General features: G+C 47.6%; 2 protein-coding genes across 2 annotated transcripts; both read left to right on the top strand.

Annotated features, from left to right (window-relative positions):
- Positions 1–1,118: 1,118 nt before the first annotated feature.
- Positions 1,119–12,123, top strand: TUT1 (terminal uridylyl transferase 1, U6 snRNA-specific). The gene is made up of 9 exons (XM_063093220.1): positions 1,119–1,235; positions 2,814–3,004; positions 6,338–6,653; positions 6,835–6,935; positions 8,799–9,268; positions 9,879–9,988; positions 10,150–10,260; positions 10,420–10,512; positions 10,928–12,123. Exons 1-9 carry the CDS (start codon positions 1,154–1,156, stop codon positions 12,076–12,078), a joined length of 2,625 nt encoding a protein of 874 aa, XP_062949290.1. The 5' UTR covers positions 1,119–1,153; the 3' UTR covers positions 12,079–12,123.
- Positions 12,124–13,246: 1,123 nt separating this feature from the next.
- On the top strand, positions 13,247–22,720 carry EEF1G (eukaryotic translation elongation factor 1 gamma). Its single transcript, XM_063093221.1, has 10 exons — positions 13,247–13,355; positions 14,375–14,533; positions 15,236–15,299; positions 15,454–15,596; positions 16,129–16,272; positions 17,617–17,746; positions 18,149–18,353; positions 21,844–22,016; positions 22,107–22,231; positions 22,484–22,720. Exons 1-10 carry the CDS (start codon positions 13,344–13,346, stop codon positions 22,640–22,642), a joined length of 1,314 nt encoding a protein of 437 aa, XP_062949291.1. The 5' UTR covers positions 13,247–13,343; the 3' UTR covers positions 22,643–22,720.
- The last annotated feature ends 1,922 nt before the right edge of the window (positions 22,721–24,642 follow it).

The raw sequence follows: 24,642 nt of genomic DNA, 5'->3' as shown, positions 1-24,642 counted from the left end.
GAGCTGGGTCCAATAGGAGAAATACCTTAGGAGAGAACAAGAAGTTCAGCCTGCTGTATGTCCCTCGGGCACCTCATTAGAGGTGAGGAACAGCCTCAGCGGTTGTGATTTGCTCAAGGTCTTGGTATGTTCGCCGTAGGTCCACTGCTCTTTGCACAGTTCAAAGCTGTGGGCTGATAACCACAGCACGAGCTGCTTAACCCATGTGGTAGTACCCTCTATCTCATTATGGACCCTGTCTCTCAGCCTCCCAACGCCCTTACTCTCTCCCTGACAAGTGCCTGCACACGGCGGAGTCAGGAGAAACCACTGTACCAGTCTGGGGGTCAGCAGCTCTTTCCCCCTCCAGTGTCTTCCTGCCACCACGGTAGGTTCCGTCGCACTGCGTTGAAGGGGGCCGGTGGCTCTGGTGCCTCGTGAGGACACTCCACGCAGCCCACCACTGCGGTGGGGGTGAGCCTGGCCCACCGTGCCCGCAGCGATCCGTTTGTGGCCTCGTGGAGCCCGGAAGGTATTGGAAGGGGCAGAGCCCCCAATCGGGGCTAAGCAGCGGTGGCGGAACACCTGTTTTGTGGGAGGACCGGGAACAGAGGGAGAGAGTAACGGCCCTGGGGAGGTTGGGAGCCCAGGCACAGCCCTGGGTTCCGTGCGTCAAAGGATTGTGAGATGCTCCTTCTCCGCCTTCATTCGCTGGGTAATTACGGGGTTAAGGGTGCAGCCGCGCGGGTCTCTGCTTCCCGGTGAAGAAGCGCACAGCCGGCCCGCGACCACCTGGAAGGAAGGAACCCGCTGTCAAGGAGCGGGCTGGAGACGCCGTGGGGCGCCGGCCTTTGTGGCTGCTTCATGAATATTCACGAATTTCTGAGCCAATCAACGCCTGAACATCTCGGAGCCCGCCAATCGGCTTAGCGCATGCAGATAAGCCTGTAGATAAGCGGCCTTTCCTAAAAGGGGCGGGGACTTGACAGTCTAAGAGACGGAACGCCGAGTCGAAGGAGCTTGGTTTCCCGAGGAGTGTGCCTGCGCGGTTGGCCGACGTGACGTCATTTCCTATCAGACTGGCGGAAGTTGCTTCCGAGCGCGTTGGGATTTGAAGAAGTGAGTTCCGGTGGTGGCAGAAGTGGCTGCATTTGGTCGGTACCGGAGAGTCGCGATGGCAGCGGTGGATTCGGATGTCGAATCGCTGCCGCGTGGGGGTTTCCGCTGCTGCCTCTGCCACGTTACTACAGCCAACCGTAAGCGGTGGCTAGTGAGGGGGGTGATTGCGAGCTTATCTTTTGGTCCTAGCGAAAGTTAGGATCATAGTTCCTGTGAAGTCGATTGGTAGGGTCACTCACCTCCTAGTATACGAAACATCCACGACGAAAGTTTCATTATTTTACTTACTCTTTAACCATCATCATTGGATCTCTGCTCTGTGCCTTGCTCTCTGCTGCGCTCTAGGGTGGGGGCTTCAGAGATGAAGGATCTCGCCATTTAGAGATTGAGACAGTTTTAGTGCTGTATAGATACAGTTGGAGAGCTGTGGAGTCACAGAGAAGGCAGTAATTAAGTCAGGGAAGCCAATGGAAGACTTGTCCAAGGGTGGGGACGGGTGAAACAAAGTGGCACGAATGTTTGGAGCATAAAGTACCAGTGAGGAAGAGGCAGGGGTGCGTTTGGAAAAGTAGACAAGGGGGCCAAGCCCGTGGCGCACTCGGGAGAGTGCGGCGCTGGGAGCGCGGCGACGCTCCCGCCGCGGGTTCAGATCCTGTATGGGGATGGCCGGTGCACTCACTGGCTGAGTGCCGGTCACGAAAAAGACAGAAAAAAAAAAAAAAAAAAAAGAAAAGAAAAGAAAAGTAGACAACCTCCTTGTATGACAGTGCAAGGGGCTCCGTGAAACCTCAAATTACACTTTGAGAAGTCTGGAATCATGATGTTCCCTAAACAGAGTCTTCTTTCATTCTTTTCTCTGTGAATGGCACTATAGCTATTTGTCCAGTAGGGCAAGCCAGAAACCTAGGAGTCTTCTTCTTCTTTTTTTTTTTTTTTGTCTTTTTGGTGACCGGCACTCAGCCAGTGAGTGCACCGGCCATTCCTATATAGGATCCGAACCCGCGGCGGGAGCGTCGCTGCGCTCCCAGTGCTGCACTCTCCCGAGTGCACCACGGGATAGGCCCCTAGGAGTCTTCTTTGGCCCTACATATACTGACATCAAGCAGCTGACTCACAATAAAAATAATAATGGCAGCTAATTTTTCCACATTTAACATGTATAATATTCTGCCAAGTGCTACATGTGAATAATACCTATGTGGTAGCTACTCTTATCTCCATTTTATATCTGAGGAAACTGATGTACAGAGTGGTTAAGTAACTTGACCAAGATCTCACACAGCTTGACAGAGCTGGGATTTGAACTTGGGCAGTGTGATTTCAGATCCTGCCCTTGCAGTCACTATTCCTTACCCAGAAATGATCCATGAGGAATAGTCCAGGGTCCTGATTTATTTAGTTTTTCTACGTATGACCTGGATAAGTTACTGTTAATTTCTTTACAATTTGCAGGTGTTGCTCTATGTGGAGCATATAGATGGTTTAAGAAGTACTTATAGTGTAACTAGTTCTCCTGGGAACCATTTAGAGAACGCACTGTATAGACAAATGGACAAGAAAGGAAGGTGAAAGGAGCCAGGACTTTGTTTATTCAAAGGTCACACTTTCTGTGGCTTGGAAGGATCAGGAGGATTTAGATATTCAGAGAGCAAAGGCAGGGGGCAGATACACTGAAGAGTGATGTGGATGTTTTTGTATCACACTTATTTCTGCAGGACCCAGCCTCAATGCCCACTTGGGAGGCCGGAAACACCGGCGCCTGGTAGAATTACGCGCTGCCAGAAAGGCCCAGGGACTTCGAAGTGTGTTTGTCAGTGGCTTTCCCAGAGATATGGATTCTGCTCAGCTCTTTCAGTACTTCCAGGCATTTGGACCTGTGGCCAGTGTTGTCATGGACAAAGACAAGGTAGAGTGAGTGAATGACTCTGGGTGTAAAAAAAAAAAAGTGTCAGGTGTGCTGCGTACCAAAAGAGACAAGAGAGAGAAACAGCTTGTTTTGGTTGGTTCATAATGTGGCTTGTCTTTGGTGGACACCACTGTAGTTGGGCTAGTCTAGCTTTTTGAGTTTTTCACACCTCTCCCATCTCCTTGGATTTTATCTGTTCATCAGAGTTAGTCACTGGGGAACTTGTTTGTCATTTATTTATTCAGTGAATCTTTTATTCACCACATGTTTATTCACTGCTAACTTTGTACTAGGCACTATACTTAGGGCTGCATTCTGAGTAGTGAATGGGATAGACTTGGTTCCTGCTTGCACGGAGCTCACAGTCTAGAGGAGAAAGTAGACAATGAAATGAGTAATTATAGTGAAAGTTGATGCCTAAAGAACAACATACCATTGGAGTATCAAACCCACAAAAACTGGTTGATAAACCATTTGGCAGTTTATTAATTTTTACTGAGAGATACTGAGGTTATTTGGTCAGAACACCCTGTCCTCTGGACAGTGCTAGACAAACATGCTCGTTCTTTGTGGTCTTTTTTGTCTTGCTTTCATGCACACCTTTTGTTAGTGTCCTTTTAGTTTCCTGGAAAAAGTTCACTGTTGTGGCGTTGTGTTCTTTGGTCATATTGTGGGTCTGAGACTGCACTCTGGTTTTATAGGCCAGATCCCAAATATCCTTAGCAGCCCAGGTCTTCTTTTAGGGTGGAGTAGGGTCTGTTTTTTTAGGGAGTGCATTCAGCAACCGAACTACAAACGGCTTAAACAAAAGGAGTTTAACTTTTCTCACGTAACAAGAAGTCCAGACCTGGGCAGTCCAGGGTTTTGCTGTTTTCCTGCTCTGTCATCATTCACACGTGGCTCTCGCTTTATAATTGTGATACTGCTGCTTCCATACCTTTAGGCAAGAAGAAGGGGCAGGTTGGAGGGCAGAGTATAAAAGGCTGGTGCCAGTTGAGTCTGACTACACTCTTTTTTCTTATGAGGAAAATATTTTTTCCGGAGGCCTCTTTAGTAGACTTCTATTTGTGTCTCATTGGCTAGAACTTTATCACATGATTACCTCTAGCTATAGGCAAGCCTGGGAAATTGTGTGGTTCTTTTTTTTTTTAATAAAAAAATGACTGGTAAGGGGATCTTAACCCTTGACTTGGTGTTGTCAGCACCACACTCTCCCAAGTGAGCTAACTGGCCATCCCTATATAGGGATCCGAACCCGCGGCCTTGGTGTTATCAGCACCACACTCTCCCAAGTGAGCCACAGGCCAGCCCCGGAAATTAAGTGTTTTTAACCAGGCACTTTGCCTCTCTGAACAAAATTAGGGTGCTATTCGTAAGGAAAAAGGGAGAATGTATATTGGGTGGGCAATTGGCAGTGTCTGTCCTGGGTTACTTCTTCAGCAAGCTCACCATCCCCATTTTTGTTATATTTATTTCATTTGCAAAGAATGATCTATTCCTGAGCTTAAACCTCAGTTTTCTGAGGCTTCTAATTATTATAACATTAATGATTAAAATTTTTGTTGAGTAATTACTATGCATCAATTGTGTGCCATGTACTTTACATATACTATCTCATTTAATCTCTACATTTCCTCAAGGGAAATTGTCAATGGAAAGTTAGAGATTTGGGAGCTTGATACCCTAGTTGGGAGGCAGTCACAAGTTACTTAACCTCTCTGAGTTTCAGTTTTTTAATTTGTTTTTTTCTCTCCATTTTTTAATTTGTAAAATGGAAATAATAGTATATATCTTGTAGGAATCTTATGAGCCTTAGAAATAGTTTATGTGAACTGTTTGGCTTGTAATTAGTCCTCAACAGGTGGTAGCTCTAGCTAGGGATGGTGTAATTGACGAGAAAAATGGTCAGGACACAGGCTTCTGAATCTGCTAATCTTGCCCTCCCTGATGCCTTCTGTGAGGTTTCTTGAGAGAAATATGTGCACAAAGACAAGGACAGGCAAAAGGACACCTAATTTCTAGCTGGGGCTTTGGTTGTAAACTTGGTGTTAAACTGTAGTCTGGTGAGCTGTGTGATTCCTCAAAGTCAGAAAAAGACTGCCCCAGGCAGGCACGAGTAGCAGCTTTTGTCCTTGGCTTCACTTTGGTTCTTTGTTCTATTTGGCATAAGGGTAGAAGTAAGGGTAGGTAGGGTATTCCCCTTTCTTTAAAAATTGAGATATGGTTTGCATAGCGTAAAAGTCACACTTTAAAAGTATACAATTCATTGTTTGTTAGTATATTCACAGGGTACTGCAACCACCACTACTATATTTCCAGAATGTCTTTAACACTCCATCTGTAATTCAGGCCTGTGTGCTGGTGAGGCCATTTCCCCCCTTGAATTAATTTTTGTATATGGTGTGAGGTAAGGGTCCAGAACCATTCTTTTGCATGTGTCTATCTAGTTGTCTCAGCACCATTTGTTGACAAGACTGTTCTTTCCCCATTGAATGGGCTTGGCATCCTTGTTGAAAATCAGTTGACTATAGATGTATGGGTTTACTTTTGGGTCTCAATTCCATTCCCTCCATCTGCATTTCTGTGTCTATGCCACTACTATATGATGACTGTGGAAGGTACCTTTTTATAAACAGGATGAGGCTCCACCTTTACCACTCGGGAGGATATAAAAGAATATGGACTTTTGCCCCAAAGCAGTCATGTTTTTCCTGCTCCTGATAATGTTTTACCTTAAAAAAAATATGGCCCAGTATCATTAAACCCAACCAAATCATAGTACCACACCTCTCATATTGCTGTTATTCCTAGGTGGTAAGTTCCTTGAAAGGATTTATGTGTTTATATTTATGCCCAGCACACTGTTCATTACATGGATTCCGTTTTTTTTTTTTTTTTTTTTTTTTGTGGCTAGCTGGTATGGGGATCTGAATCCTTGACCTTTGTGTTACAACACTGCATGCTAACCAACTGAACTAACTGGCCAGTCCTCATGGATTCTAAATAAATGTTAAAAGAATTGAATTAAACCAGGAAACGTTAGGGGGTGGGTCATAGTATAACCTGTGAGGTCACATCATTGGGAAGAGTAGGGGACAATAAAATAGGTAAAATGAGATTTTTCAGAGTCAGACTGGGGTGAGAGTAAAATATATGGTATAGGAGTGAGGGAAAGAATTGCTTTTCTAACTATGTTCCCTGTTATGAGAACAGCAAGCAAATATTCCCAATTTATAGGACAGTCCCCATTTCAAACATTGTTGTTCACTATCAGACCGTGTGCTTGGATTTTTGGTTCTAAAGCCATCATGCCTGCCCATTGTGGTTTTCCAGGGACTCTTTGCCATTGTGGAGATGGTGGATGTGGGTGCTCGGGAGGCTGTCTTGTCACAGTCCCAGCACAGCCTGGCAGGACATCGTCTGCGTGTCCGGCCACGAGAACAGAAGAATTTCCAGAGCCCGGCCTCCAAATCCCCCAAAGGAGCAACCCATGACAGTCACCAGCTGGCTAGAGCACTTGCTGAGGCTGCAGATGTGGGGGCACAAATGGTAAAGCTCGTAGGGCTGAGGGAGTTGTCCGAGGCTGAGCGGCAGCTTCGGAGCCTGGTGGTGGCCCTGATGCAGGAGGTCTTCACAGAGTTCTTCCCTGGTAAGTCACCTCCCCTACTATATCTGAGCCCTCCCTTCCTTCACTGCCCCGTGACTGCATCCCCAGACCTCCGTCAGCTGGAAGTGTTTGGTTGCTCTGCCTTCTTTGTACCCCGTTATGTTCTTCTACCCCCTGCTCCTCCCTCATGTCTCTTGACATTTATTCTCTGCTTGGCACCCAGGCTGTGTGGTCCATCCTTTTGGCTCTTCCATAAACAGCTTTGATGTCCATGGCTGTGATCTTGACCTCTTCTTGGATCTGGGTGACTTGGAAGAGCCCCAGGTGAGTGACCAGGGAGGCAGCTGAGAAGTAAGAATGGTCATGTGATTGTGGGCAAGTACTCTCCCTCTTTCTGCCTCAGTTCCTTATCAGTAAAATGGGGAAAATAGGACCTACTTGAAATGGTTATTGTAATTGGAGAGATATCAAGATGGATGGGTTAGATAGGGTGAAAATAAATTGACATGGGATAGATGGCAATTGTAATGAGAAAAAACATTTCAAAAGGCTATTTACAATATCTTATTTAGGAAGTAAAATATGTAAAAAGATATACAATAAGGTAATTTTGGGGTTATGTTTTTGCTTATCTGTATTTTCTAACACCTAACGTACGGATTCTGTTTTGGAATAGGAATGGGTTATTATTATTTTTAAACAGATTTTTTTTCTTTTCTTTTTTTTGTGACCGGTAAGGGGATCGTAACCTTGGCTTGGTGTCGCCCGCACCGCGCTCAGCCAGTGAGCGCACCGGCCATCCCTATATAGGATCCGAACCCGTGGCTTTGGCACTCCCAGCGCCGCATTCTCCCGAGTGAGCCACGGGGTCGGCCCTCTTTTTTTTTTTTTAAAAGATGACCGGTAAGGGGATCTTAACCCTTGACTTGGTGTTGTCAGCACCACGCTCACCCAAGTGAGCCACGGGCCGGTGCTAAACAGATTTTTTTATTGTTTTGAATTTTAAAAAATTTTTAATTTTTAGGGCCGGCCCGTGGCTCACTCGGTAGAGTGAGGTGCTGATAACACTAAGGCCACGGGTTCGGATCCTATATAGGGATGGCCGGTTAGCTCACTGGCTGAGCATGGTGCTGACAACACCAAGCCAAGGGTTGAGATACCCTTACCGGTCATCTTTTTAAAAAAAAAAAAAAATTTTTAATTTTTAGTTTTTTTGGCAGCTGGCTGGTATGGGAAGCCAATAAACACGTTTTATTTTTCAGAGCAGTTTTATGTTCACAGCAAAACTGAACAGAAAGTAGAGTTCTCATATATTTCCTGTCCTGACAAAACGGCTTTTTGTTTTGTTTTGTTTTGTTTTTGGTGGCTGACTGGTACAAGGAACCAAACCTTTGACCTTGGTGTTATAACAGGTTTTTTTTTTTTTTTTGTCTTTTTCATGACCGGCACTCAGCCAGTGAGCGCACCGGCCATCCTTATATAGGATCCGAACCCGCAGCGGGGTGTCGCTGTGCTCCCAGCGCCGCACCCTCCCGAGTGCGCCACGGGCTCGGCCCGTATTTTTTTTTTTTTTTTTACAGGGGTTATTTTTTTTAAAAAAGTCTTTTTTATTCTTTTTCTCTTTCTACACACACACACACACACACTCTCTCTCTCTCTCTTTCTGAATTCTTTGAGAGAATTGCACACATCATGCCACTTTACCCCTTAATACTGCAATGTCTGTTACCTAAGAACAAAGGTTCAAGTTGAAGAAATGTTACACTGGTAAAGTTGTAAAACTTTACAAGACTTTAATCTACAGTCCAGGTGTGTGAGTGTGTGAGTGTGTGTGTGAGTTAAAAGAAAAAAAATCTACAGTCCATACTCTAATTTTGTCAGCTGTCCTGACAATGGACTGTCATTGGAATAATCTGGAATAGCTTTAATCTGGAATAGCTCCTCTACTTTGTCTTTCATGACAGTGACATTCTTGCAGAATGTAGACCATTTATTTTATGGAATTAAAAGGTTATTTTAATTTAAATAAAGGCTTGCTGTGAGGATTAAATGAGTTAATTTATGTAAAGTCTTTAAAAAAGGGCCTGGCAGCTAATAAGCAGGAAAAAATAGACATCTTGGGGACAGGGATGATTCCTGGTTAGGGGATGCAGGAGAGGCAGTCACTCAGCTCATTTCTGTCCACAGCCGGCCCCAAAGCCTCCAGAGTCTCCATCCTTGGACTCGGCCCTTGCTTCCCCATTGGATCCTCAAGCCCTGGCCTGCACCCCAGCCTCCCCTCCAGACTCACAGCCTCCAGCTTCTCCCCAAGATTCTGAAGCCCTGGACTTTGAAACCCCTTCCTCCTCCCTGGTGCCCCGGACTCCAGACTCTGCTTTGGCCTCTGAGACCCCTGCTTCTCCCCAGTCCTTGCCTCCAGCCTCACCACTGCAGGAGGACAGGAGAGAGGGGGACATGGGGAAAGCCCTGGAACTAGCGGAGGCCCTAAAGGGGGAGAAGACAGAAGGGGTAGCAATGCTGGAGCTGGTGGGATCCATTCTCCGGGGCTGTGTTCCCGGGGTGTACCGAGTCCAAACTGTGCCCTCGGCCCGGCGCCCTGTGGTCAAGTTCTGCCATCGGCCTTCGGGTCTCCACGGTGATATCTCCCTCAGTAACCGGTACCTTTGTTTGGGGGTGGGAGTTGGGGAAGGCCAGCTGAGAATTATGGAGTGGGTGAAGAGGGAGTCCTGGCTTGGGAGCTCCTACACCTGCTGAATCTTGAATTTGTCCTTGTCTGGTCCTATCCCTCTTTCTGCCATATATCTTGTCATGTCTGACTTCTATTTCAATGTTTAAGAAGTGTGTTCCTTGGAATACTATTTTTAAGGGATGTAGAAAAGAGTTCTGTGGTTGAATAAATTTGGAAAATGCTAGGTTAAACGCAAACAGGTTTCTCCCATCCCCTGCTTCTTCTTTCCCTCTCTTTCTCCTTTCCTCCCTTTCTCCCTACCTTTCTGTCTTTGTTTCTTTTCATATTAAAGGCTCTGAGCAGTCTTATAACAACATGCCCTGTGAATGTCCAAGATGGGTATATAGGATGTAGTGTTCCCCAGACTCGTTTGACTTTCTTTTGCACACCCTCTCACAGTGGTGTTTCAGCAACACTTTGGGAAGGCCTCTCTTGGCCTTATTCCAGCTGGCCCAGTTGTACAAGTCTGGAATGAGAGCTGGGGGTGATAGGTTCCCAGGGTTTCCTGGCCCTAACACCTTTTTTCCCCTTTGTCCCAGGCTGGCCCTGCATAACTCCCGTTTCCTGAGTCTCTGCTCAGAGCTGGATGGACGAGTCCGGCCCCTCGTGTACACCCTCCGCTGCTGGGCTCAGGGTCGGGGGCTGTCAGGTGAGAATGAATCAGGATAGACCTGGGGCTGAGCTGGGGTCAGTACAAAGGCAGGGATTCAGGGAGAGCAGGGAGGTAGGAACAGGAGCCTGGGTTGAGAAAACTACCAAGCGGATTGGAAGCACCTCTGATCTAATTGAAATTATTGATTATTTACCCAGGGAGTGGCCCTCTTCTCAATAACTATGCCCTGACCTTGCTGGTGATCTATTTCCTTCAGACCAGGGACCCTCCTGTGTTGCCCACTGTGTCTCAGCTCATCCAGAAAGCAGGTACTGCAGCCCAGCCTCCACCCCTGCTGTCTCCTCAGCTTCATCTCCTCCTCCTCTTCACACTGAGACACACTGAGCTACCCCGGGAATGAGTCCTCACCTACCCCCCCATCTTCCTGCTTCCAGGCTGACCTTCACTCACCTTCTTTATTTTCACAGATGAGGGGGAACAGGTGGAAGTTGATGGCTGGGACTGTAGTTTCCCCAGGGACGCCTCGAGACTGGAACCCAGCACTAATGTGGAGACCCTCAGTGAGTTTGGAGAGCCTGGTAGAGGACTAGTAATGATGTTAATAACAGCAGTCAGAAACATACATAACACTTCCCATGCCAGGCATGGTTCTCACAGCAACCCTGTGGGATAGTTAATACTGTTATTGCCATTTTACAGAGGAAGAAACCATGCCTTGGAGCAATTAAGTGGCATGCCCAAGGTTATACTACTAGCCAGGGGCAGGAGCAGCATCTGGAGAAGGGTGTTGCTGGGGGTGTGGGGAGAGAGACTTGCCCTCTTGTTTGTAGGGGTCAGAGAAGCCTGGCTTTTTGGTGCTCTTCTGAGTCCCTCAGAGGGGAAAAAGAACGTCCTGTTAAGGAAATGGCTCTGGTGCAGGACCTGTCTCAGTGTCAGTTCCCATCTCTAAGTGACCCCATCTTCCTTCTCTTCCAGGTTCCTTGCTAGCCCAGTTCTTCTCCTGTGTCTCTTGCTGGGATCTTCGTGGCTCATTGCTGTCCCTGCGGGAGGGTCAGGCACTGCCTGTGGTAGGGGGCCTGCCCTCTCGTCTCTGGGAGGGTCTGCGCCTCGGTCCCATGAATCTCCAGGATCCTTTTGACCTGAGTCACAATGTCGCAGCCAATGTGACCAGCCGGGTAGCTGGGCGTTTACAGAACTGCTGCCGAGCAGCTGCCAATTACTGCCGAAGCCTCCAGTATCAGCACCGTTCCTCCCGGGGTCGGGACTGGGGGCTGCTCCCCCTTCTGCAGCCCAGCTCCCCGAGTTCCCTGCTGTCTGCTACACCCATCCCCTTACCCCTTGCTCCCTTCACCCAGCTCACAGCTGCTCTGGTCCAGGTGTTAAGGGAAGCACTGGGGTGCCATATAGAACAGGGAACCAAGAGACCACGATCAGGAGGAGCAACTGAGGAGTCTCCTCAGGGAGGGACAAGCAAAAGATTGAAACTAGATGGAGAGCAAAAGAGTTGTGAGGAGGGGAAAGAGGAACAGCAGGGATGTGTGGGGGACCACTGTGACGATGGGGTGGAAGAAATGGTTATAGAGCCCGGAGAGACGGTGCAGGACTGGGCCATGCCGAGTTCTGGACAGCCACAGGAACTGCCCCTGACAACTGGAAAGCACCTAGCTACTGGAGAAGAAGGGCAGCCACAGCATGCAGTGCTGGCAGAGCAGGGGCCCAAGGGACCTGAAGCAGCCCAAGAAAGGTCTCAGGGTGAGACAGGGAAGGGGGTATTGCTCTCCTCTTCAGTGAGCCTGCGCTGTGCCTTGTGGCACCGTGTGTGGCAGGGGCGGCGGCGCGCCCGAAGACGCTTGCAGCAGCAAACCAAGGAAAGAGGTGGAGGCGGTGCTGGCACAGGAGCAGAGTGGCTGGCGACTGAAGCTCGGGTAACCCAGGAGCTGATAGGACTGAGCGGTGGGGAACAGAGGCCAGAAACTGAGTCCCTCCTGACCTTTGTGGCTTCTGCCTCCCAGGCTGCCCAGAGTCTCACTGTGACCCCACTCCAGGATTCCCAAGGCCTATTCCCTGATCTCTATCACTTCTTACAGGTTTTTCTCCCTCAAGCACTTCGAAATCTCCTCAAGTGAAGACATGGACCTTAAAGGGTAATAAAGCTGCTAGTTTAATACAAATACTCTCCAGTTCCCTTTAATTTCCACCTGATGATAATCTTCATTCCACCCAGTACTTCTTTTTCCTCTCTCCCCTCCGCCAGACCTTAACGCAGCTTCTCAGACCTGCCTTGTCTGACCACCCTAGAATGGGTCTCTCCTGTTCCTGGCCACCTCTGCAGTCTACTCCTTCCTACAGCTTGTCACAACTTGCAGGGAGTGCCTAGGACTGTAGCGTGCCTGGCACCTGGCTCGCAATGAGTTCCTGAATGACGGAGGGGTGGGTGGGTTAAGCAGTACTTGTGAGACAAGAACCAAGTTCACCTCCACATTTATCCTGCTGGCCCAGGTGAGTGGCGACAGGGTTGGAGATTTGAGTTCAGGGTTCTTCATTCCCTCCTTTAACAGGAGAGTTCATCCTGTTCTTAAATTGGGTAAGAGATTTTCAGACCTGAACAAGGGTAAAAAGCAACCCATCAGAACTGCATTGTCTTAGGTTGTCGGCCCCTCCGGGGGCAGAGTCCAGCCCCCTGACAAGAGGTAGAAGAACACGGTCCCGACGCTCCTGTGTTGCGGCCTGAGGTCCCGTGCCATTTCTTCTCGCAGAAACAACACCCCAGAGCTGCCAGTGGTTTAATGTAAGCAAACGTCACTTTTGCAGAAGGTTTCAGATTTGGGCCCCTGTTAGGTACACATCTCTTTCCAGAAAACAACCGGACCGGGAACAGAAGGGACTTAGCAAACTGCCACCTCCACGCAGCAGCTGTTTCTCACAGCCACCACGTGAGGGGCATGGCAGAACCTACCATCAGGTCACTTGGCCCTGGGCGGGCCGCAGGCAGGGGGACGCCTCCGGGAGCTCAGGCGCGCAGGGCCCGCAGCTGTGCCACGTAGCGGCGAAGGCGCGGCCTGTCCCTGCGGTTGTCACAGTTGCCCCCCTTCCGCGCCGTCTACCTCCGCGTCTGGGCTCTGATTGGCTGGCTACACCGGGGGGGAGGGGGGCGGTCAAGAGCGCCAGTGAGCAGGCGCGAGTTTCCCGCGCCGGCCAGCAGGCCCCACCCCCTCCTTTTCACAATCCCCCACCAGGGGATACCTGACTGTCGTGCGTGCGCCTTCTATGCCGTCCTCGCTTTCCGGCTGCTGTTTCTCCACAGCTCTCCCCTTCCCCCCTCCCTTCTCTCCCTGGCGGCTTACTTTGCGGCAGCGCCGAGAGCCCCTCCCCCTTTCTCTGCGGAATCACCATGGCGGCTGGGGTAAGTTTGCCGGCTCGGTGATGCGGCTCACCGTATCCACCGCCATCCTCTACCCAAGCGAGGCCAGTCGGCGCCAGAGACGTTCTGGAACCGAGTGGGGAGTGGATCCAGGGTCTACAAATCGTACTGTTGAAGAACAGGGTTCCTAGGACCTGGAAGGGGAACTGAGGCTGGGGTTCTCGGAGGCCAGAGGTGGGAGGGTCTGGGGTAGAGAAGAAAAGAGACGCCGGGTCTGAGCCATGTGGAACCCGAAAACGAGGTTCAGCCTCACTGTCGCTTTGAGACGTGGGATCCGGGTGGGTTGACGGAACTTTTACAACCGTTTTGTGGGTCAGCAGCGGGGACAGGGTGAAGAGGAGGGTCTTTATGGGCTAGTACGGCTGGCATGGGTAGGGATAGTCTCCGAAGGAGATTTAGGGGCAGGAGGAATCTCTCGGTACGGTGAAGTCAGCCCAGTTGGACAGTACTGGCCGGGTTAACTAAAGAAGGCAGCACCATGGGCACTCGCTGCGGGACAGGACCGGAGGGATGCTATGAGCGACAAGGGAAGACAGGCTTATTAGAAGACTTGATTTAGGAAGAGGACATGCCATTCGGTATCTCCGTGGCTGTTCTGAGGGGAACTTGGAAATCTCTTGGTCGACAAACAGGCAGACATTCAGTAACCATCAATGAAGCGCTCTGGGCAGGGAGCGGTGTATTTGTAGGAAGGTGGAGTCTGATGGCGCTAGAAGTTCTGGATTTCTTGGAGAGATATGTTAGAGGGGAAGGGAATGCTTCTAGAGATGTCCTTAGGGAAGGTCAGATCTGTCAACAAGCTTTATTTAGCATTTGGTGTGGAGGTCTGGTCTGTTCTTGGTATTTCAGAGGACTCTGATTACACATGACGGGTACTAAAGAACTTGCTTCAACCAGAGTTGAACAGATTGGGATTACTCAGGAAAGTCATCCTGGGATGAAGCATTCAGGACTGCGACCCTTCTACTAACACTAAAATTTTCCCCCTTTTTGTCACATAGACCCTGTACACATACCCCGAAAACTGGAGAGCCTTCAAGGCCCTCATTGCTGCTCAGTACAGTGGGGCTCAGGTCCGCGTACTCTCCGCACCACCCCACTTCCACTTTGGCCAAACCAACCGCACCCCTGAATTTCTCCGCAAATTTCCTGCTGGGAAGGTGAGTAGGGAAATGGAGAGGGGACTTTGGTTCTGAGAACCCAAGGAGCCTTAGGACTCTATCACTCTGGAGATGACTTCTGTCTTTAAAAGGGACCTTCCCATGTTATTTTCTTTCACATTTCAGTGATTTAAAAAAAAATTTATGTTGAGATAATTGTAGATTGACGTATATTTGTAAAAAGTAAAAAATAATACAGCATTATTCAGTGACTTTATAAAATTCACAGGCTTCTTTGTGGGAAAGAGGATGAATTTTGACCAGGTGTTTTCAGTGCAACTGTATCAAGTATCTATTAGGAGGATTCTTACCCCAAGGGGCTTACAAGAATAGGTAAATAACGATGCTAAGAGTAGAGGAGATCAAGTGCTATGGGGGTCCCACCGTAATACTTTCAGTAATACAAACATTGATGTGAGACTTGGTTTCTGGCTTTCTGCTTATTTGGTTGAAGGATTTTATGCAAATATCCCAAATACCTAAATCTTGGATTTCTTAGTTCAGGTATTGTGAGTTCAGATTGCAAGCTATACCAAGTTGTTGAAGTATTTTTAGTTCCTGAGTTTCAGATAGTATCAAGCTTGGATAGCAAGGGTTGTCAGCCTTATATAAACACTTTTTCTAAAACAGTTCAGTTCCTGAGATTGGCTAGTGAGAAATTACTGTGTGTTTTACTTTACCTTTTTCTTGCTTTGTCCCCAGGTTCCAGCATTTGAGGGTGATGATGGATTTTGTGTGTTTGAGAGCAATGCCATTGCCTACTATGGTAATTTTCAGGGATATATGGGAATGGGAGGATCTGGAGGTGAGGGGTGTAGGAGAGAATGAGACTGAGCTGGAGTGGACTAGGAGAAATTCTCAGGGACCTGGACTGGTGTTGGCATGACCCCAAAGTTCTGACCTTTGTGTTGTGTCTGCAGTGAGCAATGAGGAGCTGCGGGGAAGTACTCCAGAGGCAGCAGCCCAGGTGGTGCAGTGGGTGAGCTTTGCTGATAGTGACATAGTGCCCCCAGCCAGTACTTGGGTGTTCCCCACCTTGGGCATCATGCACCACAACAAACAGGTAAGCCTTGGAACTTGGGGAGAATCCAGGGTCAGGGATGGCATCAGTTCCTGAGTGTTGGGGAGTAAGAAATAAAATAGGTTGAGAAAAGGAAATGCCAAGAATATGTGGGCAATGAGAAAATGTAATCTTGGGGTATAAGTTTGGAGCAGTGGGCGGATGATGGTATCTGGGTTCTTTGTCAGATCCAGTGGAGATGGTGTCTGTAATTATGAGTGGTTAGAGGAAAGATATCTGCTAGTAGGGAAATGGTTAGACTAGAAGACCTCTAAGGTTCCTTCTGAAATCTAAAGATAAATGGTTACCATCAATACAGTGGGAAATGAAGCCAGGCTGACTATGAAGAAGTTTAACATTGAGAGCTTCATTTGTGATACATTTGGAATGATCCTAGAACCTGACTCCATTGAAAGAGGGTAGGGGCAAGCCAGGATTGAGTAAGTGAAATAGCTTCTTTAGTTCTATTAGTAGGAGGGGGGTGAGGGAGAGGGATTGGTACCCACTGATAAATTTGATTATTTTAAATCAATAGGCCACTGAGAATGCAAAGGAGGAAGTGAGGCGAATTCTGGGGTTGCTGGATGCTCACCTGAAGACGAGGACTTTTCTGGTGGGCGAGCGAGTGACGCTGGCTGACATCACAGTTGTCTGCACCCTATTGTGGCTCTATAAACAGGTTAGGTTTATGAAAAATCTGGGAGGGGTAGGTGGGGATTAGAAGCAAAGTGACAAGTGTTCAGGTTCTGATGAGGACTTGGATAACAGCTCCTCTGTTATAGGAATCCCCGTTGGAACTGCAGGATTTAGTACCGTGACTCTGCTTTCCCTTCTCAGAAGTTGGGTGCTGTTGCCCTTAGTTTTTATTTGGCAGCTAAGATATTTAGTTTGTTCCCATATTTCTCGGGAAGCCTGGTTGTGCTTAGTTGTGAAGACACAGATGAGGGTAGCTTCAGCATCAGGATCTTTTGGAGGCAGATCTAAGTTCAAGACTTGGCTTTTTTATTTACTAATGTAGGCAGAAGCGGGTGTGTGTATGTATTCGTTTAGTCTCATTTTTTTTCCTCCTCTGATCTATAAAATGAGGGTAGAAATACTCACTGTCAAGATTATTGGGTCAAAAAAGAATGACATTTTGCTGGTTTCCAGACAGCAGCTCTTGGAGCCATGCTGGTCCAGAATAGTAATATGATAATAGCAAAGAAAATAGTCAGACTCTGTACCAAGGGCCTCACGGGGATCGTCTCAGTGAGTCTACACCTGTTGTATGAGTGAGGAAAAATGTAACCTGCCCAAGGGCATGCAGCTAGTAAGTGGTGGAGTGGGACTTGAACCCAAGTACTGCAGAACCAGCACTCCTGACTGCTGTGTTCTGTCTTCATGACAGGATTTTTTCCCCTTCTGATCTTGGCAAAATGAAAAATGACAAAAGTGAATTTCTCATGAATCTTAAGTTTAATTTAAAGGACTTTTCATTATTCTAAATTGGCTGTACTTTTCTGCCATTGAATGTTCTTTACTTTCTGAAGTTTGATGATTGTGTGTGTGTGTATAGTATAGTACAGTCAGTGTAAATAATAGGTACCTGTAGTGTTTTCAGTCACCTTGTTTGGCGAAGTAAGTACTTGATAGCCCTCCCTTGTTTCCAACTTTTTTTTTTTTTTTTTTTGCATTTTATTAACCTGTGAAATTTGAAAGATTGAAAACAATAGACATGAAGTGGTTTTATAAAGGAGCAAGACATTCAGTATTATTCCTACCATGTAGATGTGTAGTAAATGGAGGATGGACTCAAGCATCCATTAAATTGGACTGGACTGCAAAAAAAAAGATTAGAAAAAGAAATGGGAAGTAGTCTAATAGGGGCAGATGATATTGTGCGGAATTTCTGTCTGTGGGATTTGAGAGGAAACTGAGCACTGGAGCTTGGGTGGAGAAAGGAAAGGGACTCTCAGTCTGTGGCTTGAAACTCTTCAGGGCCTTTTCCTCCACTGACTTTGTTTCTACCCTTCCATCCTGGCAGGTCCTGGAGCCTTCTTTCCGCCAGGCTTTCGCCAATACCAACCGCTGGTTCCTCACCTGCATTAACCAGCCCCAGTTCCGGGCTGTCTTGGGGGAGGTGAAACTGTGTGAGAAGATGGCCCAGTTTGATGGTAAGTCAGAGGAGATAGAGAAGCATGTGGCCAGGGTCAGGGCCTGGTTTGCTCCATGTCAGTCCCTCAGTTTACTGTCTAATGTTTGGGGTATGTGGACCCGCAGAATGTAGAGTATCACATGTAGTAACTGATACTTTGTGAAATTCGTTTTGTACGTACACATACTCTCATTTGTTACATAGAGTTTGCGCTTACAGAGTTGCAACGTAGCATGTGTTTGTTGCTGAGGACTGTGTCCTTGCTCAGGACACACAGTAAAATGGTAGCAGGGCAGTCTGGAACCTAGTTTCCTTAGTTGTCTCATCCATCAGTTTTCCTCTGTTAGCCTGCTTGCTGCTTGGTTTTGGAGGGATGTGGAAAGAGGCAGGACATTCACTTTCCTCCATTCCTTTGCACCAGCTAAAAAGTTTGCCGAGAGCCAGCCTAAAAAGGACACCCCACGGAAAGAGAAGGGCTCACGGGAAGAGAAGCAGAAGCCCCAAGCTGAGCGGAAAGAGGAGAAAAAGGCAGCTGCCCCTGCTCCTGAGGAAGAGATGGATGAATGTGAGCAGGCCCTGGCTGCTGAGCCCAAGGCTAAGGACCCCTTTGCTCACCTGCCCAAGAGGTAAGGATATTGGAGGGTAGGGGGCATGAGACCCAAGAAGACCTGTTCTCGTCTCTGTATGCCTCTTTCACACAAACATAGGGCCCGAATTTTAGATTGTCTATACAAAGCTCAAAGATATGTTTTAATTGCAAATAAAGCAACTTCCTGAGCTTATTTGGCAAGAATTGGCCAAATTTTGAAAGTAGAAAGCAAGTACCAAATGCATCTAGTATTTGGGAAGATTGGAACTCTGTTTCTAGTAAAGAAAGAGGCAGGTACAGAATTTGGTGTGGAGGTAAATTGGTCTTGAGCATGCTTATTAAGAGCAATTGAGGTCTTAGAACTAACACAGTGAAGAAGAAGGCAGGAGGAAGGGGCAGGGGCCTCACTCATCATCCCTGCAAGGCTGGCTTTTCCTGGGCAGCGCAACATCATAGCAGGATCCTTTGATTTTTTTTTTTTTTCTTTTTTTCTTTTTTCTTTTTGATGAATCAGACTGCAAAAATTGCTCACTAAGGGAAAGAATGATGTTTGTGTCTACATAGCATCTGTCTAGTTTATTGTTTGCAAAGTTGGGGGAGTTGAACCCCTGAGGAGAAAAGGAAGTAGGTGGATGGGGGTGGTCGTCTATATCCTCTTCAGTAAATATAGGAGTTCTTGGGGAAAAGCATGTAATACAAGGGATATTTGGTGTGAAAAAAGTGGGACACTCAGTGCTTTTGCTCAGCTCTCTGCTGTCAAGTCTTCAGTCACTGCCCTAAGTCATTTTATTGGGAGTTCAAGCAAATGAGAAAAATATTTTCTTTGGTTATTTTGCTTTGTAACTCCTCTTTGTCTCCACTTTCCCGCCCACTCGCTTTGCTATTCCCAAAGCCATTCATCCTTTCACTCCTTGGTCTCTTAGGGTTCACATTTGAGCTCCCCCGTTGTGTAGTGGTTTTGATAGCGGGTAAACCAGCACTGGTGATGGAGATAATAGCTGTGCAGAGTGTTGTAAATTACAAATACCACACCAGTGAACAAGAGTGCCTTGGAGTGTAGCTAAAGGTTCTTAGTCCCCGACAGTTTGTACAAGACTAAGCATGTTTCAGATGCAGCTCTCTTTATTTATTTTTATTATTATTATTTTTTTAAAGATGACTGGTAAGGGGATCTTAACCCTTGACTTTGTGTTGTCAGCACCACGCTCTCACAAGTGAGCCATGGGCCGGCCCTCAGATGCAGCTCTTTAAAGATGTATTTCTTTTGAACTAAAGTGATTTACCTTGAGCCTTGCATAGGGGCAGGTCAAGAATGAGCAGAAGTTTTGGTGTTTATAAATAAGCTGTCATAACTAACCCAAATTACATATGCTTTTGTAACACAGACACTGTTAATTATTAGCAGGAATTTTTTTTTGGCTGCTGGCCGCTATGGGGATCTGAACCCTTGACCTTGGTGTCACCAGCACCATGCTGTCCCAAGTCAGACACTGTTAATTAATTGTCACGTATAGTAAGTAGGTCTGTACTCTGGGCAGAAAATAAATTGGGCAGTAAACTTAAAATCTTTAATTAGCTTTGCATTTTCTTATATGTTTGGGGGAATGTTTATTAATGCCTATTTGTTGCATTACTGTCATGTTCTACTTGCCTGCCAAAAATGCTTTCTCCCAGGATTTTTAACCACAAAGGTGATGCCGTCAAAGACCAAGACTCATTTGTCCAGGGTTTAGTTATAGTCCTTTTAAGACTTTCAAGCCAAACTTGTTGCAGGAGCCTGTGGTCACTTGGGAAAAAAGTTGACACATGGTTGTGAATAACAAAGGAAAGTGTGTGGGCTGGCAAGTTAGCTCAGTTGTTTAGAGTGCAGCCTTGTAGCATCAAGGTCAAGGGCTCGGATCCCCATACTGGCCAGCTGCCAGAAAAATAAAAAAAATAAAGGAGAGTATGAAAAAATCCCCAGTCCCACTTTTTGGGTAGTTCAGGTTTTAAGGTTTCTCACATGTGGTCTCTGGTGTGCATTTGGAAAGGAACCTGGAACCTAGGGTTAATGGAGAGATTCTCTGCTTTGTTGCAGTGTAACCTTGGAGTCACGCTACTTAACCTTATCTGTAAAGGGAGGTTAAGGGTAAATGTAACTCATGGGTTTGTTATAAGGATTTAATGAAATAATGATACTCATTGTGGCAGTATTTATGCAAATGAATAATTGAACCAATTAAACATTCAGTTTAACATTTAGGGTTTAATAATTTAGGGCACAGTCATAATGTTTGCAAATAATTCTTTGGCCAGTATAGGGATCCGAATCCTTGACCTTGGTGTTACAAGGCTGCGCTCTAACTGAGCTACCTGGCCAGCCCTTGCAAAAAATTCTTAATAGTATGTTTCAATATTAAAGTGTAAGGCACAAAACTGCATATGTCATGGCTGCATCTTTGGAAAAGGGCCAGAAGAAAATATAGTCATGAGTTGCTTAAAGACAAAGGTACCTTCTGAGAAGTGTGGTGTTAGGCGATTTTGTTGTGTGAGTATCAGAGTGTACTTATACAAACCTAGGTGGTATAGCCTGTTACACACCTAGCCTATAATGGTATGTATAGACGGTCGCTCCAGCCACAGTCTTATGTGAGTTGCATTGTTGACCAAAACCTTGTTAATGCAGTACGTGACTGTATATAAAATATTAATTATCCTGTTTACTGGCATAGGTGATTTTCTTCAGTCAGCATGTATTTTTATAATTGGAAAGAAAGAGGATAGAACCCCAACCATAGAGGGAGTGACCTCTCCTACACTGATGCTGGCATTCTTGGCTCAGTGCCAGATTGCTTCTAAGATAACCTGAACCTAAGGGGTTTTCAGCATCTGGACTTGTTTCTGGACATCGAGGGACTAAAGACACGGGTGTGAGATTTGGGGTGGAGGCTTGTTATAGCGTGTAACTAGAAGAGGCCTGGAGAGTGGAGACTTGGGTGAGTCAGTGATTGAACGAGGCTCATGGAAAACAGTGCAGGGAGGTGCTGGACAGGAAAAAAGAGAAGTCCTCTGTCTCCACCTGGGGGCAGCATTAGCCATGCTCTTCCTGGGCCAAGTCTCACTGGGCCCCCTTTGGGCGTCACCCTCAACGCGCCTAGCGTACTTATGCAGGGAAGTGTCCTAGGCCTCTTTTCATACCCCTTCAGTCTCTTTCCTCATAAGGTTATACACATCTGCCAGTGCCCTAACTGCTTCCTTTAAACCAGGAAATTTTTTTTTTTTTTGCGACCGGTAAGGTGATCGCAACACATGGCTTGGTGTCGCCCACACCGCGCTCAGCCAGTGAGCGCACTGGCCAGCCCTATATAGGATCCGAACCCGTGGCGCTGCTGTGCTCCCAGCGCCGCACTCTCCCGAGTGCGCCACGGGGTCGGCCCTAAACCAGGAAATTTTAAGTAAAACACCTCAGCTTCTCTTACCTTGACAACCCTTTGTTGTCTGAGTAGGACCTTCTCCTTATTGACCTTATGTTTTCTCCCTTCTTTCAGTACCTTTGTGTTGGATGAATTTAAGCGCAAGTACTCCAACGAAGACACACTCTCTGTGGCGCTGCCATATTTTTGGGAACACTTTGATAAGGATGGCTGGTCCCTGTGGTACTCTGAGTACCGCTTTCCTGAAGAGCTCACCCAGACCTTTATGAGTTGCAACCTCATCACTGGTGAGAAGAGGGTGGGTCTGGGAAGAGGAAGGAGAACAAGATAGTGGGTACTGGATTCCAAAGGCTGAATGTTCTCCTTTGCCCCTTCAGGAATGTTCCAGCGACTGGACAAGCTGAGGAAGAATGCCTTTGCCAGTGTCATCCTCTTTGGAACCAACAATAGCAGCTCCATATCTGGAGTCTGGGTCTTCCGAGGCCAGGAGCTTGCCTTTCCGGTGAGGAAGGTGGAGGGGGAGGAGTCTCTTAGGGTGGGGCAAGGATACGGGAAGCACAGTGTTTCATGCCTGGGCTGATGGGCATTCAGGAGAGTTCAAGAATGTGTACAGGAAGGAGCTATCATGTTCACAGGAGTCCTGGGATCTGATGACATGTGTCTGAGCTGGAAGTAACACAGGTGTGAGACAGTGGGTATGAGACAGTGTCCGATAACCTGACCACATACTTCTTTGCTGGCTTTTTATCCTCAGCTGAGTCCAGATTGGCAGGTGGACTATGAGTCATATTCATGGCGGAAACTGGATCCTGGCAGCGAGGAGACCCAGACGCTGGTTCGAGAATACTTTTCCTGGGAGGGGGCCTTCCAGCATATGGGCAAAGCCTTCAATCAGGGCAAGATCTTCAAGTGAACATCTCTTGCCGTTGCCTAGCTGCCTGCACCTGCCCTTCAGGGAGATGGGGGTCATTAAAGGAAACTGAACATTGAACCCTTTCCTGTCCGCCTACTTTATGAGTGCTGGGTTCTTGAGGGGAGTAGCTGTGTTGAAGCAGAGTATTTTCTGTCTGCTCTATGTCAGTTTATAGGAGAGAAGTCAAAGAGCAGAAGCAGAGGCTTGTCCTCAGTTTTGATTTTATTGGCCTGCTTTCTGTGGTGATGACTGTCTTCTAGCTGGGAAGGGTCCAAAGCAGTTAGGGTGGGTGGTGACATGGACTTTGTAACTACCTGATTCTTAGAGACCAGATTCCAGACCTATCCCAGTGAAAGGAGAGAATACCTGCTAGTAATGGTAAGAGCTAATACATAGCTTGCGGTGTGTGGAAGAACTTAACATTATTTTCCATGAATGCCCTGTGAGGTGGGTAGGGGGCAGCATCCAAGGGTCGTAGTTTAAATAACTCAAGCACACAGGAAGACCAGGCACAGGCTGCTCAGAACAGACGCTGGCCTGTGGGTCCTTACCTGACTGTGTATTAGCTCTGGTGGTACCCCTGCTTTCTAATAAGGAAGTGGAGGTTCAGAGACATCTCAAGTGTAAGAGGCAGGGTCTTGAACCCAGCAGTGGGTGTCACTGAGGTATGTGCTCTAACATGCCCTGCTGCCTCCTAGAATGTAGAGTGGTCATAATTGTCTTCTAATATCCTGCTGAGATCAGTGGTTACTATTTTTTCTCCTTTGAGCTTTAATTTTTATTATGCCCTCTTCAGAGATTCTTTTTATTCCTCTGTCTTTTCTGAAGAGGATTGAAGATCACTGTGTAAAGTTAACAGCTCAGCTGAAATCGGAAACCTCTAGGTTGATTCACGTTTTGAGGCATGTTTATACAGTCGTGGCTGCCTTGGTCTCCAGCTTATGGTTTTATGTATAGTTTTTTTTCATCTCATCCCTTAGTCCAGGCAAGGAAGAGGGCTCTTGGCTTGGGAGGAGATAGGGCTGTAATCTACAGCTAGCGCTTTAACCTGCTGTTGGGGTTCTGTGAACGAGTAGGCAGAGAGGAGTTGTGGTTTGGAATCCAGATGGGTGAGGATGGGTTGGTTCTTGCTCTGACTTTGCTCCCTGGCAGCTCATGTTGAGTTGGATCCAAACTTGATACCTGTCTTTTGAACATGCTGGGTTCCTCTTAGGTAGGATCTGACAGTGCCAGATGCTGGTTTGGGGTGTGCCCTTAGCTTGTTACTGGGGCTTCACTGAACCTGTCAGACTTCTCCCCAAATTCCGTTTCCCACCACACCCCCATTTTAGCTTGTGTAAATCTTCACTACCTTCATGGTGTCTCCTTTATTCCCAGTCGCTGAAGATTCAGGCAGGAGAGGACATGTTGTGCAAGTAGATTTAGGTTTGAGGGGCAGGCCTGGGAATGAGGCCCAACTGTGGAAGAGGGTGGGGTTCTGCTGGGTGGGCTATTGCTTAGGCAGCAGCACAGCCCATGAAGAATGGGTGGGTCTGGGCTGGGGGGCCTGGAACCCCCACCTCCTGGCCTGCCCCTGAGCCTGCAGGAAGAGTGACTCATCTGTACATCCTGCCTCCCATGCCTCTAGCCGTGGTGGTTTGGTGCAGAGCGAGGGTGGCCAGGTTGTTGGATGAGGCCAGGCCTACGCTTGGGGGAAGGCCAGTACCCACAAGCAGGAGGGGAGGGAGGAGACTGGAGGGGAAGGAGTTGTGGCCTTAGGAACACTGGCCTCTAACAGGGAGTGGGATGGGAGGGCCTCAACCCTGCTCTGGTGGGCAGGGAAGAGGTTAACAGGAAGTTTCTAGTGGCAGATGGTGTTCAGGAAAGAGGGCAAGCACATCTGGAGTTCCTCCTGTCCCCGCCCTGCCCCGAGGAGGCCTGAGTCACCACACTGCACCGGCTCAGGACTTAGGACTTGTGTCCTCCTGGAAAGTCCTCCTGGATCCGGCAGGACCCCCCGC

This window comes from Cynocephalus volans, chromosome 4 (genome assembly GCF_027409185.1).
Source record: "Cynocephalus volans isolate mCynVol1 chromosome 4, mCynVol1.pri, whole genome shotgun sequence".
Taxonomy (NCBI): Eukaryota; Metazoa; Chordata; class Mammalia; order Dermoptera; family Cynocephalidae; genus Cynocephalus; species Cynocephalus volans.
The sequence above is the reverse complement of the archived record's forward strand: the minus strand, read 5'-3'. Positions and strand labels throughout refer to the sequence as shown.

Excerpts from the sequence above, each read along its gene's own strand:
- EEF1G (XM_063093221.1), top strand. Across the intron at positions 18,354-21,843 it reads TTTGCTCACCTGCCCAAGAG|TACCTTTGTGTTGGATGAAT; the intron begins GTAAGGATATTG and ends CCCTTCTTTCAG. Across the intron at positions 22,017-22,106 it reads GAGTTGCAACCTCATCACTG|GAATGTTCCAGCGACTGGAC; the intron begins GTGAGAAGAGGG and ends TTGCCCCTTCAG.
- TUT1 (XM_063093220.1), top strand. The coding sequence starts at position 1,154 with ATGGCAGCGGTGGATTCGGATGTCGAATCGCTGCCGCGTGGGGGTTTC. Across the intron at positions 3,005-6,337 it reads TTGTCATGGACAAAGACAAG|GGACTCTTTGCCATTGTGGA; the intron begins GTAGAGTGAGTG and ends GTGGTTTTCCAG. Across the intron at positions 10,261-10,419 it reads TCAGCTCATCCAGAAAGCAG|ATGAGGGGGAACAGGTGGAA; the intron begins GTACTGCAGCCC and ends TTATTTTCACAG.